The sequence below is a fragment of the Cololabis saira genome, chromosome 3 (assembly GCF_033807715.1).
Source record: "Cololabis saira isolate AMF1-May2022 chromosome 3, fColSai1.1, whole genome shotgun sequence".
NCBI lineage: Eukaryota > Metazoa > Chordata > Actinopteri > Beloniformes > Belonidae > Cololabis > Cololabis saira.
In genome coordinates this window covers 13,604,910-13,622,867 of record NC_084589.1, presented here as the reverse complement: position 1 = coordinate 13,622,867, position 17,958 = coordinate 13,604,910, and the positions used below count along the sequence as shown (strand labels likewise).

Below are 17,958 nucleotides of genomic sequence, written 5' to 3'. Positions count from 1 at the left end.
GCTGACCTGATGGTGAGGGGGAGTTGTCCTCCCCTGCTGTGACGAACTGCAGATCTGAGCCCAGAGCAGCGATGGAGCTCCTGGGACGGATGCAGCGATCACCTGAGAAGCTCCTGCGGAGCAGAGCCTAAAGCCAAACACGGTTCAGCAGTTAGTGTCAGATGTATTGAAGATGCTTTGTCTAGTCAAGGGGCTTCATGTTGTGTTTTGCATTTCTAAAAATATTTGCACAGACCTGGTTACGGTCAAGGATGAACAAGACAAGATTTAGCCTCCATGATAACTAAGCTTATTAAAATACAGCATATTTAATGTAGAGCAGCATTATCTAAAACATATGTGCTGTTTGCAAACTGAAATGACCCCAAGGACATGTCCATTGACAGGACAGAGCAGGGAAGTTGTATTTGATCACTGATCCTGCAAAGCTTTAAAGAAAATACAAAAAAAGGTCAACCAGATATAAAGTCGATCTGTGGATTTGCGACTGCTGTGTAAGTGTACCTGTGAGATTTTACCCAATAATGCAAGTTAAACATCCTCAAACATGGTGAGGGATGTAAACACAGGTGGACAGACTTTCTTCTCTAAGAACAATGGCTCAGATGATACGTCGTGTTGTGTCTTTCACAACTACCAGAATAATGAAGCAGACTCAAAGCGTCTGTCATTGCCGTTAACTCTTACTGAACCTACTGAGAACGCAGCACCAACGTGCTCATACAGCAGCACTCTGAGGAGGTATTTCAGTGTGCTAACTTCTTCCCTGTTGTTTCCCCAACCGGCAACTGGGTTATCGCAGATATCCCACATGGTTCTCTTTTAAAAGATGATGAATGCCATGTCAAACAATGGAATAGGCAGCAGCGGTGTTACTTGTGCAGTGCGTGCTTGCCTTGCGTGTCATGGGGCTGGTGGGGGCGGAGGCGCTGCTGTACAGGCTGAGGCTGGAGTTGGACCTGCTCACGGTCAATCCCTTCGCGCTGCTTCCACTCGGTGATAAATACTTCTCCTTGATCTTCAGGTTGGTGCGACCTTTTACTGTTGATGAAGCAGCGATTTCACAAGTACTGTTAAACCTCCCATTTATACTGTACCCCCCATCTTACCAAAATAGACACCAAACGTTGAGATGCAAGTACAAGTTAACAGCTAGCAATATAGCCAATAATGCAGCTAATGAAATCTATGGAAAAGGTAGAAAAGTATACCAATCCCAGTTCTCATAACTGTCTGATGGCAAAGTGTGTAAAAGTCCACAGCTCTGTTTTCTCTCAAGACACTATGACGTTTATAAGGTTTGGGTTTATGGTCCAAACTGGCTCCACTGAGGATCCACTACGGGTCTCATCCTGGGTCGAGCTCTTCATCAGAATTCCTCCCTGATTCTCAAGTATCTCAAGTATCAATGTATAATATCAATCAAGTATAAACATCACTTCAATGAATTGAAAATTCCTTTAAAGTTTCCATTAAAGCAAATTTGATGTCTTAATGTTTTAAATCAGGGGTTCCCAACCTTTTTTGTGCCAAGGACCAGCAGAATTATAAACAAAAAGCTCAGGGACCGGTTGACAATTTATGTCAATTTTAATAAACATTTTAGAAAAAAACAATGCATTTTAAAATGCAGGCTATCATCAGCGACGTTAGCTGATGTTGTGGCCTTTAAAACTTGCTTCTGCAAATCTAACTCACGTTTTTTCCTTTCGAAAAAATCCACTGGTTTGTCTTTGAGAGAAGGATGTTTTGTATTTAAGTGTCTTTGAAGCTTGGATGGCTTCATTGCTTCGTTGGTGAGCGTTTCTCCACATAAAATAGATAGTGTGTTTGGCGCCTCCAAATCGCCCGTTGCAACAAATCCGTATTTTATATACATAATGTCGTACTTACGATTAAAGCTTTTGCTTTTCTTTTTGGTAGGATTTTCCACTTGTTCATCACTATTTCTTTTACTCGAACAACTAGTAAAGAAACGGCTCATGGAGGTTTGCTGAGGTCCGCTCATCTCTGCAGCTGACTGTACCTAACCTGCATACAGCACCTGTGCATGGCGCTGTTCAGTCCGGTCGGGTACCAGAACTTATTGTCCGCCAAGCCATGACAGCGCTGCCACTCAAAGAAACACATTTCGATTTATACAAGTTTTGGATGAAATGATATGACAAAAAAATGCAAAAATTGTTTTCTTAAATTTAGTATGAGGTTGCTTTAATTATGTGGCAAATGATAATAAACACGAGAAAGATGGGTGCTTCAATGAAAAATAGATATTTTATTCAACTTTGCTGCTGTCATTCATGCAGGGAGACACCTAAAACATGCTGGATAGTTCTCTCCAGGACCGGAGTTGGAGACCCCTGTATTATGCTCTTATTTATTCATGTAATAATATACAGGTGGAGGTCGGAAAATTTGAATATATTGCAAAACTTCATTCGTAGTAAATTCAACTTAAGGTGAAACAAATATTATTTCCCACTACATGCAAAGTGAGATATTTCAAGCCTTTATTTGTTATAATTTTGATGATTAGCCTATGGCTCACAGTTTATGAAAACCCCAAATAAAAAATCTCAAAAAATTCATTAAACAATTCAATCATCAAAATTATAACAAATAAAGGATTAACATATATTGTTTTGCTTGTAATGAGACTATGTAATATACATGTATTACGCGTATAACCATCTCCCGACGAATATTTAATTCTCTGCGCATTAATTCTGCACCTTCATCAATTGTGTCTTCATCAAAAGGACATGCCGTGTTCGTGACAATGGACTTCTAATATATATATGCAGTACTCGAGTTGTAAAAACAATTCAGGGGGGATGGTGGATTTGATCATATGGGGACAGATAATTTGTGCTGATTACAAATAATATAATATATTACAAATAATAGCAGTGACCAAAACAGCTGCAGAAATACTGCAGGAATGACATAGCAGCAGTTAAATGCAGCCTTCTGTAAGCTTTAAATATCCACTGGGCTTACATCTAATACATCAAAACACAACAATAAAAAACACTTTTCTGAACTTATCAATATGACTCTGTCCTTCACAGGATAAGTAAAATGGATCACTGCAAAAACTCAAAATCTAGAATATTTGTCCTATTTTTAGTTAAAATCATTTTAGTAAAAAACATCTCATTACACTTAAAACAAGACTCATCACTGGAAAAAACAACAATTTTCACCTGTTTCAAGTAGATTTTCACTTGAAATAAGTAGAAAAATCTACCAGTGGAACAAGATTTTTTTGCTTGTAATGAGAAGATAAATTTTGTCCCACTGGCAGATTTTTCTACTTATTTCAAGTGAAAATTTACTTGAAACAGATGAAAATTGTCAAATAAGTTTTTTTTCTGGTGATGACTGTAAATGTTGAAATAGCAGTAAAACCATATTCATTGATGAAATGACATAAGGGATGGAAAGGGGGGGTGGCAGTTTTATAGGGGGGATGATTTGGACCGTTTTTATTTCAGGGGGGGATGATTTGGACCGTTTTTATTTCAGGGGGGATGCCATCCCCCCTCATCCCCCCTCAACTCCAGTACTATATGACTCTGTTTTTAATGACAGACGGCAGAACTTCGCCAAAACTCGCCTGTTGACTGAATGAATGAGGAAATCAAATGTGCGTGTGGCTCTGAAAGAGGCGGAGACGCAGAAAAACTCCAGGTTTCACGATATAAACCTGGTCCCGACCAGGTTAGTTTGAGAGAGTCTGTTACTGCAGTAACTGACCGAGAGCTTAAGTTACCTCTCTTTGTGAAACGGGCTAGAGTTACTCCTCTTTCTCTGGTTTGAGTTACCTCCCTTTGTGAAACGGAAAACTCAGAGTTTCCCTCATTTCAGGGTTAACAGACTCAGAGTTTTCACTAAACCTGCTTTGTGAAACGGACCCCTGCTCATATCATTGATCAGCATCTGCAGTATTGATCAGTGAGCGCAGTCGTCTGGTGCGGGGAGACGCAAAAAAGAAAAAAAAAAGAAAAAAAGCAGCGCTGAGACGCGGGTCTCGGCAGAGATTGTATGAGGTGAAGTGAAGTGAGATGCCTCACTCCATTGGGAAAAAAAACGTCTGGTGACAATTGCCGACAATTTTGATTATCGCTTTTTGTCGACAACGTCGTTGCAGCCCTAATTATGATCGGAACACAAGCCATTCCACGGCCCGGTAGTAACAGCTCTACGGACCGGTACCGGTCCGGGGACCGGGGGTTGGGAATCACGGTTTTAAATGATCTGTTTTCTGGGTTGTCGGTAACAATAAGGAGAAGTTTTAAGTGCGTTTAAGCCACATATTAGCTAATGTTTTCTGAGTTTTTTTGTTTCTACTACTACTACTACTGTCATTTAGCAGATGCTTTTATCCAAAGTGACTTACATCGCTTTCATATTTCAGCAGAGCTTAACATGGTAAGGTAAGTAAGTAAGTAAAGCTGACCAATCAGAGCTGACAGGGCAACTACTATTTCTACATTTATTCTGCATGTACACAGATGCAAATTGTGAAATAATAAGGCAGGAAATCTTCTCCAAATTTCAAATTCTGCCTCATTTAGAAATACATTGTATGTGTTTTTTTTAGCAGCTACACAGAAGTAAAACAACTGAGAAACATGTGCTGAGTTAGAAACAATGTGCTGTCCCTGCTTCACACCTCTGCAGGGATCGTTCTTCACCAGGAACTCATCCAGAGCAGTCCAGCCTCCTCCCACTCTGACCATCAACGTACTACGCAGGATTCGAACCATCCTCAGCTGTTGGGAATCTCCAAACTGCAGCAAAGAGACAGTCAAAGCAAAGCATTGAAGGCAGTTACATAGATTTTTTTTAAAGTATATACACACTACTAATTCCCCTACTTCAATTCTACTAAACACTTGATTTCATATGTGGGGAGTCGGGTTCTTCCAAGAGGAAATGATTTGTTTGGATGAGCGAGCGTGAAGATGTCTCACCCTGTATCTGTTGGCACTTATTTGCTCCACCTGGAATCTCTTGGGGCAGTTACACTGCGACACCTGCCGACTCACCTGCAGCAGAAGAAAAACAAACATGGTAGTCACATTTTGGACGTGCAACAGTCTATATGGGAGTATTGTGTTCGGCATTCCCACCTCTTCGTTGATCTGATCTGCATCCAGTGTTTTTCTGTAGGGGTCTCTGCTGGGATGGAGCGCACTCACAAACTCGTAGTAGTCAATGAAGCCATCGCTGTTGATGTCGAAGATGTTGGCCACCGCATTCATCTCCAGAGAATTGGTCGGAAATTCTGCAGCACAGGAGCAAGAAGCAAATGAGATTATATGAAAATCCTCCTTTAAAAGTCACAAATGTATTTGGATTTTATTGATTTATTCAGAGAATATCTACACTAAGAGAATCTTACTAGAAGCGAGAACATAATCAATGAACTCTTTCAGGCTGATCCGTCCGTCCTGGTCCCGGTCGATACTCCGGAACACGTCGAGGATCCGAGATTTCTGGTGGCTGATCCACTGCATGTAGCGCTTTCGCCAAATATTGAAGTCAAAGTTGGCAAATTCCTCCATCTGCAGACCCAAATAAAACATAAACACCACTGTTACACAACAGTGATAATATGGTGCTACAAAACTATCCTACAGAACTTTTCCGTCCTATTTTCAAGTAATACATCAAAAGGCCCAACAACCTCTCTGAGCGTTTGCTGGTGTTGTTCCAAGCGGGTTTGCCTCGCCACAGCCAGATGCCAGAGATTCTGCCACTGACTGACCAGCTGAGTGAGCTGTGGGGTCTGGGGGTCGAGGTGCTCCAGGGGAACGGGTGCTGCAGGGGGCATCCTCATGGTGCTCCTCCGCTCTGCAGGGAAACAGTTATAGGAAATCCAAGAGTGAACCCAGTGAACACATATCTGCTCTACACCTCTGCGGATGGAGTCTCGTACATATATTCTACTATAATTTGAGCTGTTTGTACTCTTACTCAGAAGAGGCCGCTTGCTGGGAGAACCGTGTTTAGGCGTCGTTTTGTGTTTGCAGGATTTGGTGGCTCGTTCAACGTCGGGGAACTTTTTGTGGAATTCTTCCATGAACACCTGCAAACAGAGGTGAACGATTGATGAAATTGCCTCTTACAGTCAATACAGCACTCGGATTGTAAAATGAGTGTTCTACGTGATTGAAATATCATACCACGTGCTGCTCTACGAGCTCCTGGTTCTGCTCTGTGGTGTCTGGCACAGGCTCTTGGTCTCGGAGGTTAAGAGCTTCCTCTGCTGAGGAGATCCAGTCCAGCAGTCCCTGGACTTCTTCTCTCTCAGCCTCCAGGGCTCCCAGGCTGGCCTGGATCTTCTGGCCCTGCTGCTGGGCCCAGGTATGGACCTGACTCACACATCAGGGACGGAGCAGAAACATTTTCTCAAAGTCTGGTACATTTTATGCAACTCCAGATCCAAAGAAAAACTGGGTAACTTAAATAGAAACATAATACAGTAATGATGAGTCTTATCAACCCATATACAATAAAGTGAGGACATGTCATCTTAAGAAAAAAAAGGATTACTTTTGAATTTGAAGGGAACAAAATGCCTATAAAGAGTTAGGACAGGCTGGTGTTTACTGTGGAGCACTCGTCTTCATTTTACGACAGCTGACATACGTCTGGGAACTGAAGAGAATAATTTCTGGACTTTTTGGGAGAGGAAAGTCTTCCCTTGGATCCCCAGACCTGTTTCTGATGCAGAGCAGCCTGGAGGCCTGAAGATCATGGGAGGTCCAGCACTGATTTTTGGCCTCATCTCTAGCCCACAGAGATTCCTCCAGATTCTTAGAATATCTGATGATATCATGAAGATGTTGAGATATTCAGTCTTTTCAAATCTGTTCGGTGAACCTCTGCCCTTTTGGGTTTGTGACAGACTCTGCTTCTCTAAGATACGTTTTTAAACTGACTTGTTGACATTCAACGTCATAGATACAAGATGTTCCAGGTTTTTTTAGCACTGCTTACTTTTCCAGCCTTTCATTTCTCATTTCCCAACCTTTCAGAGTGTGGTTCTGCCATTAAACTCAATATGAAGTAATACATTCCATGAACAGATGAAAATCCTTCACTTTCAACTTTCAATATGTTTCATATGTCCTAATGTGAATAAAGTATGGTTTTTTTTTAGATCTAGGGATTATCGCACTGTGGTTTTATTTTCATTTTAAACCGCATCCCAACTTTTTTTGGAAATGAGGTTAAAGTATAATTTAGTAAAGTCGGTAAAACTGTCTATCCCTAACTATACTTATGTTTAATCCTAAGAAAAGTCTTTGATGTGGAAGCTCCCACCTCTTCGTAGCGGGTCTTGGTGACACTGATCCATGATTTGAGGGTGATGATGGAGTCTGGGTGACTGGTGGCCAGAATCTCCTCACCCAGAGCGTGAATGCTCTCCAGCTCCACGGCCTGCGCCTTCAGGGCGTCCAGGGACTCCTAGGGAAGGACAAAGAAGGTTTATTCTGTTGCCACACAAAAGAGATGCTTGAGTACTCCTCCTCACACCTGGGTACAAGCGCTACCTTGTTTCATTTTCCTCGAGCCAAACAATGACTGGTTCTCAACAGGCACTTGTGCGGTGGCCCGGCTGACCTTCTCATGAGCAGATAGGATGGGAACACTCCACTTCCCTCCGAGGAAAGGAAGTATCACACTACACTGACCTTGTGCTGTTTGCGGAAGGTAAGCAAGGCGTCCACGTCCTCTGGTATAACTCCGTATTTCAGGATCCTCTCTGCCTCAGTCAGACGCTCCATGAAAGAGTGGACAAGGCCGTCGAACTTCTCAGCCTAAAGGGAACAAAAGAAAACAACAGCGGTGATAAGGAAGCAGGAGTTTTGTCTGGCAACTTCTGGCCTCCTCTCGTTGTTTTATAACTAACAGAATTAGCACCTTTTCTTCAGGAAAAAAAAACTGTTCACATACACAGTTACCTAAAAAGTAAACGGTATCTCCTTTAACTCTTACTCATCAGGACATAATACAAGATAGAATGTCTTGTCCACAACAGGTGTTAGAATTACGTAAATACAACCTCAGATTAACAACATTTTTCATGTCAAAATGCAGAAGAAGGGAGTGAAACATGAACGCACCTGAAGCTCCCACATGAATTAAAACTACACGTAGCAGCTAGCTGTTGCTAATCAATGACATTTGATCAATCACTCATATTTTCATAGTTTGCTTTTCTGTAGTATTCTGGTGCTCCTTGATGACAAGAAATAGACATCTGCAGTGATCTTAGGAAAGTAACTGTTACTGCTCATCAGTTAGGTGACGGTTATAAAACCCGATGAAACACTTTGAAGTCCAGTCTGAAGTGAGAAAGATCATTTCATAATATTGGAAAATAAGGAAAACTCCTTGACTGGAGTGGACACCCCAGCAAGTTTAAACTAAATGTTTATGGAATAGTGAACCTGTGACACGATTAAAATCCTGATTGTTTCTATTCTTTATGGGGCAGTGCAGACAGAGACCCTGACTCTGTCCGGCTATCAGTCTGTTCCCACCACATTAGCCCAGGTTCTCATAGAGAGAGACACCTGCTAGTCCTTGAAGGTGTACAGGTGGATCTTAACACAGTGAAATAGTAAAACAACATCACCCAGAGACCACAAAGTGCCTTGATGCAGGTATCACAGTGTCAAGTTCACATTTTCTTCTTACTAGAACATTTTTGGTCAGGGTTTATGCTGACCTGGATCATACAGTACACGTTAGGGTTCAGAGACCTGTGCATAAACAAAAACGCAACAAAACTCAGGTAATTAAGGTGACGTTGTGAAGGAGAGTTGCCACAATATCTTACACTTTAAGATATCTATAACACTTTGTTAAAATCTGATTATCAAGTTTGTGCTGCATAATGTGGTTCAACATGCTGTTGGGTGTACTTAGTTTTCACACGGTGATTCTGGATTTTGGCTTAATTTATTTGAAATAACTGTTGGAGTCACCACACATGTTAAATATTCTTGTTTACCTGAAGTACAATGTACTTAATTATTTGTGTGGGGAAGGTGGCTCAGTTGGTAGAGCGTTCGCCCATGAACCTGAAGGTCAGTGGTTCGAACCCTAGTTCCGCCTGTGTCCACCAAAGTGTCCTTGGGCAAGACACTGAATCCCCCGGTTGCTCTCGGTTGTCAGGCCAGCGCCGTTGTCTATGGCAGCTCCGCCGACGACCGGTGTGTGAATGTGTGCGTGTGTGGGTGAATGTTTGCAGTGTAAAGCGCTTTGGGGCTGTAGGAGTACAGCTGGAAAGCGCTATATAAGTGTAAGCCATTTACCATTTACCATTTAATTCCACAACAGAGTAAGGACCAGATGATTTATTCATTTTAAATGATGTCCTAATATATAAAACATTAGAATTAAAGGAGCTTGTAGACTCCTATCCACATGGCCGTCCCCTCACATCAGTGCAGCTTCAGTCCCCTTGCGAGGGTTTGCAGCGCTGCTCTCTGCTCTCCGTACCTGCTGCAGGGCTCCCTCCAGCCGGTCCTGCCTGCGGACTGAAAGCTTGCACACGGCCTCCCAGCGGCCGTCCAGTTCATCCATCTGCTCCTGCAGCCAGTGGGCGTCTGCCGTGCTGCTCCTGGTCAGGTCCCTGACGGAGCGCTTCAGGGTCCGAATGCATCCAGCTCGCTTCCCCAGCTCCCTCTGAAAGGCCTGAGAAAAAGAAAAAAAAGTATATAATTATGCTTTTTTTTCATAAAAAAAATTAAATTATGAAGATCAATCGATTTCATTTTCTGTATTATGTCTTGACGCATGCAAAGACCGTCAGTGAAAAAAATTAAGCAAAACCCCGAAGAGTAACAAGTAAAAAGTTGCTCAAGATCACTTTAACTCACAAAAAAACTGAAAATACCAATGCGAAGTAGAATAACTCCAGAATCTCTCTCTCTTTCTGGAACGCCATAAAATACTACATTTACAACAACCTAGGGCATTTTCTTTTTTTTTTTTTATATATATATTTTTATCCTGTTTTTTTCCCCCATTTTATCACCCAGTGCTCCTACCTAAGTAACAGTCCTGGCATTGCCATCCTCTACCAATTTTCTTTTTAAAGATTTATTTGTGGCTCTAGTGGCCTTTATGCAAAGTGTAAACAGGAAGTGGATAGAGAGAGAGAGAATGGGGATGACATGCAGCAAAGGGCTGCAGGCTGGGACTCAAACCTGCGACCGCTGCAGGAGGACTGTAGACTCAGTACATGGACAGCTTTGCTTTAACCACTGTGCCCCCCAGCAACCCAAGGCATTTTCTTTTAGTTCAGCTTTGTGCTGAATGCACCATCTGAATGATTGCCATACCTTATGTTTGTCTATGAGATTGTTGACCATGTCCTTGTCCCCTCCGACCGGAGCTTCCTCAGCCAGCTGGGGCTCTGCTCTGTACAGCCAGTCGTTCAGTGCCTGCAGAGCGTCAGTGAACCTTCCTGAGAACAGCAGTGCTTCCTCCAACTTGTGTTGTCTGAGGAAAAACAAACAGACTAAAAGTTAGATCTCAAACGAGGGCGCGTGTATAGAGTTGAAACCGTCCCACTGTCACAGCTCTGTACCTCTCCATGGACTTGCCGCTGATGGTGTCCCACGTGTCCTTGAGTTCAGCCAGCAGGTTCTCCAGGTGTTGTCTGTCACCGCTGGTCTGAGCTCTTTCGTGCAAATTCCGACCTCTCTTCATCGTGGCCTCGTACATGGGCCTCTTTGATCTCAGCAGCTTCTGAAACTCCTGATTACAAAGGTGATTAGCAAACGAGGGATAACAAACGCCAACAAGAGTAGTAATCAGAGAGTAATTAGTGATGTGATGAAGTAGTGTACAGTAGGGGTCGCAGTGGCTGTCGTACCTTCTGTTCAGTGAGTTGTTGCTTAATCTCCTCGTGGGACACAGCGATCTCTTTATGTGTGTCTAATATGTGTTCTGCCTCCGTCATCCAGTCCACCAGGAGTCGCCACGATTCATTAAACTAAAACATGAGAAATAAAAGGATTTTTTTCAGTTTTAAATAAGTCTTTCCCTTGGCTGCATATTTCACAGCTCAAAGGGGACCTATTATGGCATCTAATACCTATTTTAAACAGGACTTGAATGTCTTAAAAACAAACTTTTGATTGTTTTTGCTAAATAAATTAGAAATTCAGCCTCTGAGCCATGTCTTTATCTTCCCATTCTCTAACCTCATTATCTATGCAGGATTCTGAGTGGGCGGGGCTATGATAATGAGGCTCTGTGCTGATTGGCTGCCTGAATGACGCGATACACCGCTACGAAAAAATGGCGGAAGCTCCGGCCGGTGGAGTTAGTTGTGGGTGTGGTTTCACGCATCGGATGCCAACCTATGTAAATCGCATTTTGGTTACGTAACGACGGGAGCAGAATCTGAACGGCTCATAGAAGCCACATCACACTGGACGGCTCATCCGGGCGGCTGTACAGACGCTGCAGAATTTGTTTGCTTTCCTCCTTCTCTGAGTTGGCAGGCTGAGGGGAGACCACTTTATATAAGTTAAAGCAAAATAAAACGTGTTTTTCATAATAGGTCCCCTTTAAAGAACACGGTTCCTAAAAAACACTTTATGTAGCATTACCACATCTGACCACATGGGGGTGTATAGCATCGTTGTGTGGACAAAAGACAGAGACCGGCAATACTGTGCTAATGAGTGGGGACAGTCCGGCATGTCCTGAAATCCCATTTTATCCCACTAGAGCTGCACTTCACTGTGTCTTACACCGGGGGTGACACGTAGACTTCACCCATACGGTTAGAAGTTGTACTGCTTTCATGAGATTCTGCGTTTTTATTTCCTGGTAGTCCTTTCAAACCACAAAACCTATGCACTTGATCGGAGAAGTTTTTATTCTTCATGTTCCTTTAAGTTTAAGCCTATTATTACTGTCGAAGCTAAAGTTGATGAGGTGACATTGCCGTGAAGCGCTCTCAGACCTGTTTGGCATTCTTTTTCACATCCTCCAGCATCCTCCCTCTCTCCGAGGCGCGCTGCTGCAGCTTCTTGTACCGATCCTGGACCGTCATGATGAGGTTGTGGATGACATCACAGTCCTCCTTCCTGCTGAGCTCTGTTAGCCGGCGGCCCGCGTGCTCCACTGAGCTCTTCTTGTGACTGTAGCCATTCACTTCGTTCACCAGTGTCTGTGTACAGAGAGGAATTTGAATGAATTATGTATGCCAATATCATATAAAAACAATTATTATTTAAGGTAATTAAAAAAACTACTCTGTGGTCTTGTAGTTGTGTGCAAACGGTGTCCAGAACAAAGCTGGGAGCAGGAAGAAACTCAATGGACTCTTCACACTTGTTCATCTTTGTGAGGATTTCCTGGACGTGGCTGTGAAACTCCTTAGCCAGACTCAGCCCCTCTGTTAGCTTAGCCTGTGAGACAGAGGCATTACAGGCATGTGTTGGGTGATAACACACTGACATTAATGGTAAAGTAACATTACTACGATGACTGAAATGAAATCACCTTCCGCTCCTGGACTTTGGCGTGAACAGACGCCCATTTCTGCTCCAAAATAGACAAACTGTGCTCTGTGGTGGACCCCCGCACAACGTTGCTGCTCTCCAGCATCCTGTGAACGGCATTCTTCACGTCGGTGTAGGCGTGGAGCTTGGACTCCATTTCACTGCACAGCTCCTGTTGGCAGAGTCAAAGGGCGTGTGGATGTGATGATTTTCATGAAGCAGCAGTTATCGGTCCTTAAGAGGGTGATTACACAGTTAAAAGTTAAACAAGTCTTACAAGGTGTGCATTGAGCCTTTCACTGGCAGAATCTGGCATGCCCCACATGGTTTTGAAAGAGGACAGTCTCAGTTCTGTGTTTTCCAGCCACTGCAAAAGATCTTGAATCTCCACTGTAACATCTTGCACCTGTGATATAAAACAGCAACAGCAAAATAGCATCATTTGGGACAGAACTTTCCACTGTTCTTTAATATTATGTGCAAAGCAATACAGAAAGTTGCCACAAGAGGGCAACACCAATCACAGCCAAGGAACGGAGAATAATTCATCCATTTATAAAAACCCTGGATGTTTTGAGTTCACCTGACTGAGTCTGTTCTCCAGTTCCAGCTGCCTGCGTTCAGTCTCGCAGCGGACAAACTCCCAGCTTTCATTCAGATGCTCCATTCGAGACTGCAGGCCATGCGGGCTGTCCCCGGGCCCAACCTCCAGCAGGCCCCTGCCAGCCTGGTTGAGGGACTCGACGGTGCGAACGTGGGACATGACATCATTGCGCAGCACCTTGGAGGAGACAGGATAATCAGCCGTTAGAGATTGCCCGTGGTATCACTGCAGTGTTTTTATGTTTCACTTCAGAGGTGCTCGGTGGCAGACAACCTTGTGCTTGGCCAGCTCTATTTCACACGCCTTCAGGTCGATGCTGATTGGCTGGCCGGCCTGCAGTTGTTCAGCAGTCCGCGAAAGCCACGTGTGCAACTCGTCCAGTGTGTTTTGAAACTGACCCAGACCGAGAAGCGCACACTCCAGTTGATGCTGAAAACATAGCAAGAGGATAGGATCTTTTCAGATAATTGCCGTTATTTATAGAATAAACGACAAAAAACAACTTTCATTGTAAAATCTTTAAAACAGCTGTTATAATAATGTAATGTTACTATACATTAGGGATGTATCGATCTGATGATCAGAAATAGGACCCGATCACATTGATTCAGTGCTGACATGAAGGGTTCTTTCCACTCATCACAAGTGACAGAAACGTTGAAAGTAACAGCATTGCTGGAAAATCCAACCAATGTACAAGAAAAACCCAGTCCAAGCTGTTATTAGTTATTTAGCATATGCTAGCCTGCTATGCTTAGGACTACTTTTTTTTGTGCCACTATTGGCCTTTATTGAGAAAGTAGGTAGACATGAAACAGGTAGAGAGAGGGGGGTGAGACATTGCAGTATGGAGCGACACATCGGGACTCAAACCTGCGCTGCCCGCACGAGGACTATAGCTTCTACAAATGGTCCCGCTCAACCCACTGAGGTATCCAGGGCCCCACATTGTTTCAGACTTTATCGAAATCGGACGTTGCATCCCAATCAGGAATCAGATATATATTTTATTCTCATTATTTTGATCAACACATAAAAAAGATGATGATGGAAAAAATGCTAAACAACTGTTGTATCAACAAGCAACAGGTCCACGTAATTTTGAATGACAATATGAGGGACGCTATGGGTGAGGTGGGGGTTCTGTGCAGGGTCTCTCTAAATGCAGACCACATTTTGCGCGAGGGGACGCATTTGCACAGAAGCGCATATGCACAATGGATGCGTATATGCGCTACCCTGAGATGCTAACTTTGCATGCACGAGGGCTTGCTTTCTCAACACAGCGTGATGGACACCTTGACTGCCGCAAGGAAGACTGTAGGTGACTTCAAACACAAACATTTTATTCTTTAAGCCAGAAAAGGACAGTAAGAAGTAAGAGTTTAGTCTTAAAAGCACATTACTGGCCTTACTTTATGACACTGTTGCTGTTTTATTTGCTTATTTGTTGACATGTCTGCTGGGTATTTTAGGTTGAGCTGCTGTTTTTATTTAATTCAAATGTATGTTTAAATTCGTACGGAGCCCCTCTGGTGACATTTGAAAAAAATAAAATAATGCGTGGCCACGCATTAATAACTCGTGGCCACGAGTTAATATCTCTTGGCCACGAGATATTAACTCGTGGCCACGACATAATCAATGCGTGGCCACGAGTTATTAATGCGTGGCCACGCATTATGTATCTCGTGCCCACGCATTATTTTACTTACTACTATGGCATTATAACCTACTGTCTGGACGTGGATGCAACTTCCTTGGTGGGATGGTTATTCATCATTAATAACGGTAATTATAGTCTATTTATATTAAAGAGCAAGAGTATTGTCATGGCGAGTGTAGTAATAACATGTGACATTTGAAAAAAATAAAATAATGCGTGGCCACGCTTTAATAACTCGTGGCCACGCATTAATAACTCGTGGCCACGCATTGATTATCTCGTGGCCACGAGTTATTAATGCGTGGGCACGCATTATTTTATTTTTTTCAAATGTCACCAGAGGGGCTCCGTAAATTCGCACTATTTGTACTAGTCAAAAGTTGCACTAATATTACCTCATTGTTCAAGTTACCTCAAAGAGAACTGCTCTTTTAAAGTGCAAAACGATAAAATAAGACAACCTGGATCTGTTTATTTTGCATTTGTTCATTTCTGGAAGGTGTTACCAAAGTATCAGATCGGGACTCGGTATCGGCAGATACTCAAAATCTAATGACCCGGAATCGGACCGGGGCCAGAGAATCCTGATGGGGACATCCCTCCTATACCTGTTTCTGTGTTCTCACCTGTCTGCTCACAGTCTCCGACTCCAGGCCGTCCCAGCGCTGTCTGAAGTCACACAGCGGGGACACGGAGCCCGGACGCTCCGAACCGGGAGACAGCCGGCACACGAAGCGATGGTTCAGACTCTCTATCTCGATCTTCTTTTGGTAGAGTTCCCGCTTAAACTCCTAAGATAAGGAGTACAAAGTCTACATTCAGCAACATTCAGTCCTCAACGATTATATTTTTCTTTTACTAGTTTGATTTCTGTGGTGTGGCATGGTTTCTGCTCAGTTGTCAAGGGAGATGTGGGGTTTAGGGAATAATGTTGGGGCAGAATTCCAACTCCAAAGCAAAAACAACTTCATAGCATTTGTTAATAAACTGTTCTTGCATTTCAGGTGTGCAAAACAGTCCAGAGAAACTGGGACAGTAACATTTTGACCACAAGGAGTTGAGGATATAAAGCTAAGAAACAGTTCAGTTGTTATTCTGTCTCTTTCTTCCTACAAAACATCTCAAGGTGTACAACAGTACACGCTGAGATGTGTTCAAGGTCAATGTAGTTCCCAATACTCTGTTGGGGACAAGTCAGGCCAATCCACTACCCATAACCCTCTTTTTTTTCCAGACTTGTGTTTGGAATGTGTTGAGAACGTTGTTTTGTGTTTGTGGCAAGGGTGTGAAATACAAACTGAATTTGACTGTATTTGCTGTGTGTGCATGCTGTAAGGACAGCTTCACTGCAGGTTAAAGAGGTATTTCACAGCATGAACTCACCTTGAGATTACAGAGCTGATCTTTGACTGATTCCAGGTCAGTTCCTACCAAGAACTCCTCGGTGGATCTCAGCTCCGCCGACTTTAGCCACTCAAACAGACCCTATTAGCAAAGCAGTTTGCATAAAATAACAGTGTGCCACATGGTTCATGGTTACAATATTGTCTCACGCAGTTTGTACCACTCGGATCATTTGCATTTTTACAATCGGTCACTCATACAGACAATAAGGACAGCTGCAGGGAATCTGATCTTTGTAAGTGCAGCAGACTGAGAGGTTATGGCAGGATGCCACAACACTGCTTGACTTAGGCAAAGAATCTTTTTTTGGCCATCGTTAATGTGTGCATTAATCGTTCTACGTACCGTACGCCGGCACTAACCTGCATCGTGTCTTGATAATGCAGAGCCATCTGCAAAGACTCCTCGAGCTTCTTGTGACATTCGTTCCACAGTTTGCTTAAGTTATTCCACGTGCAGTAAAGCTTCAAGACAGCCAAAGTACAAGGTTACAAGGTTGTTTCAGCAGGTGAACACAGCATGGGGAGTTGAGAGCATCTCTGCTGAATAAACGTCTTACTTCATCCAGACTCTTCGTAACATCTGGCTTGTCTGTATCGCCACATGCTGACATCAGGTCCATTCCCAGAACACCGAGAATGTCCAGATCTCCCTGCAAACCGTCTATATCCTCCCTGAGAGGCTAGAATATAAAAGCGTGAAATTGGTTACATGGTACTCCCTAACAACAATTAGTTCCTTAAACATGTTCCAGACAAAAATCAGACAGACCTTCATGGTTTCAAGGCTCTGCCTCATTGTTTCAGAGTCTGTCCGACTGGCGTTGAGATCCAACACTGCCTGCTGAGCATCATTGAGAGCACTTGACACTTCGCTGACATCGCTCCAAAACTTCACAGCGAGGTCTAAGATCTTGAGCAACCACTTCTCCCTCTCTAGGGCCTGATTGTGCGTCTCTTTCCACAGCAAGGACAGGCTGGACACTCGCTCCTGGATCACTGAGAACAAGAGAAATGCAGCAGGGGTATTGGCTGGAGCGTTCTTCCCACAAAAAGTAGCATTGCTCCGTGTCGCCCTGTTGGGATGATGATGACCTGTGCCAATGGATCCATCGCCTGCTGCCTGAGTGTTGGCCAGCAGCTCCTCTGCCTGTGATTTGACGCTGCCGAGGCCTAGCTCCAGCTTGGACAGCTCGGCGAGGGTCTGCTTGTTGTCCTGCAGCTGCTCCTGGATCCTCGGGGTGAGGCCTTGGAGGGAGGTGGGCGTCTGTATGCGACCGTGCAGGCGGTCCAGGCTCTCTCTTATTAGAGTCATCCTCTCATTCAGCTACAAGACAAGGACAGACTTCAAGCTTTGGACATGTGAACGTGCTGTGAAGGCCCTGTCCCAATACTCCCCCTACCCCTAGTTTTCAGCCCTACCCCTAAATTTTGCGGGTTCCCGTGAGGGTAGTGGTGTCCCAATTCCTCTTTTCACCTAGGGGTAGTGGAGAAAACGAGGGTAGTGGCTATGAATCTGGCCCTACGGATCGAGGGTTTTCGGATGCTCACTAGTTGAACTAGGGCCAGAAAAATTTCCCAGAATGCTTTTCGTCGTCATTTGCGGACTAAATAAAAAAAAAAACATGGCGGACATTTCTTATTTTTTAGTGAATAAGATCAATATTTTGAGTTAGTTTCTGCTTAAAAATGTGTTTTGATTACATTTCTAGCGAGAAATATAAATTTTACTTTCAT

At 43.5% G+C, this 17,958-nt stretch overlaps 1 protein-coding gene across 1 annotated transcript in view; it reads right to left on the bottom strand.

The window, feature by feature from the left end:
* Positions 1-844: 844 nt before the first annotated feature.
* macf1b (microtubule actin crosslinking factor 1b) overlaps positions 845-17,958 on the bottom strand; it is a 36,189-nt gene continuing 19,075 nt past the window's right edge. Inside the window, exons 13-38 of the mRNA XM_061717909.1 lie at positions 17,317-17,548; positions 16,994-17,220; positions 16,782-16,904; positions 16,585-16,686; positions 16,202-16,303; positions 15,445-15,609; positions 13,426-13,581; positions 13,132-13,329; positions 12,826-12,954; positions 12,550-12,720; positions 12,300-12,455; positions 12,008-12,214; positions 10,907-11,026; positions 10,619-10,788; positions 10,371-10,530; positions 9,526-9,720; positions 7,710-7,835; positions 7,339-7,482; positions 6,195-6,383; positions 5,986-6,097; positions 5,696-5,862; positions 5,411-5,573; positions 5,139-5,293; positions 4,980-5,054; positions 4,679-4,796; positions 845-1,041 (exon numbers count right to left, since the gene is read on the bottom strand). Of these exons, the coding sequence (XP_061573893.1) occupies positions 845-1,041; positions 4,679-4,796; positions 4,980-5,054; positions 5,139-5,293; positions 5,411-5,573; positions 5,696-5,862; positions 5,986-6,097; positions 6,195-6,383; positions 7,339-7,482; positions 7,710-7,835; positions 9,526-9,720; positions 10,371-10,530; positions 10,619-10,788; positions 10,907-11,026; positions 12,008-12,214; positions 12,300-12,455; positions 12,550-12,720; positions 12,826-12,954; positions 13,132-13,329; positions 13,426-13,581; positions 15,445-15,609; positions 16,202-16,303; positions 16,585-16,686; positions 16,782-16,904; positions 16,994-17,220; positions 17,317-17,548 (4,059 nt within the window). The remainder of the gene's footprint in view (positions 1,042-4,678; positions 4,797-4,979; positions 5,055-5,138; positions 5,294-5,410; positions 5,574-5,695; positions 5,863-5,985; positions 6,098-6,194; positions 6,384-7,338; positions 7,483-7,709; positions 7,836-9,525; positions 9,721-10,370; positions 10,531-10,618; positions 10,789-10,906; positions 11,027-12,007; positions 12,215-12,299; positions 12,456-12,549; positions 12,721-12,825; positions 12,955-13,131; positions 13,330-13,425; positions 13,582-15,444; positions 15,610-16,201; positions 16,304-16,584; positions 16,687-16,781; positions 16,905-16,993; positions 17,221-17,316; positions 17,549-17,958) is intronic.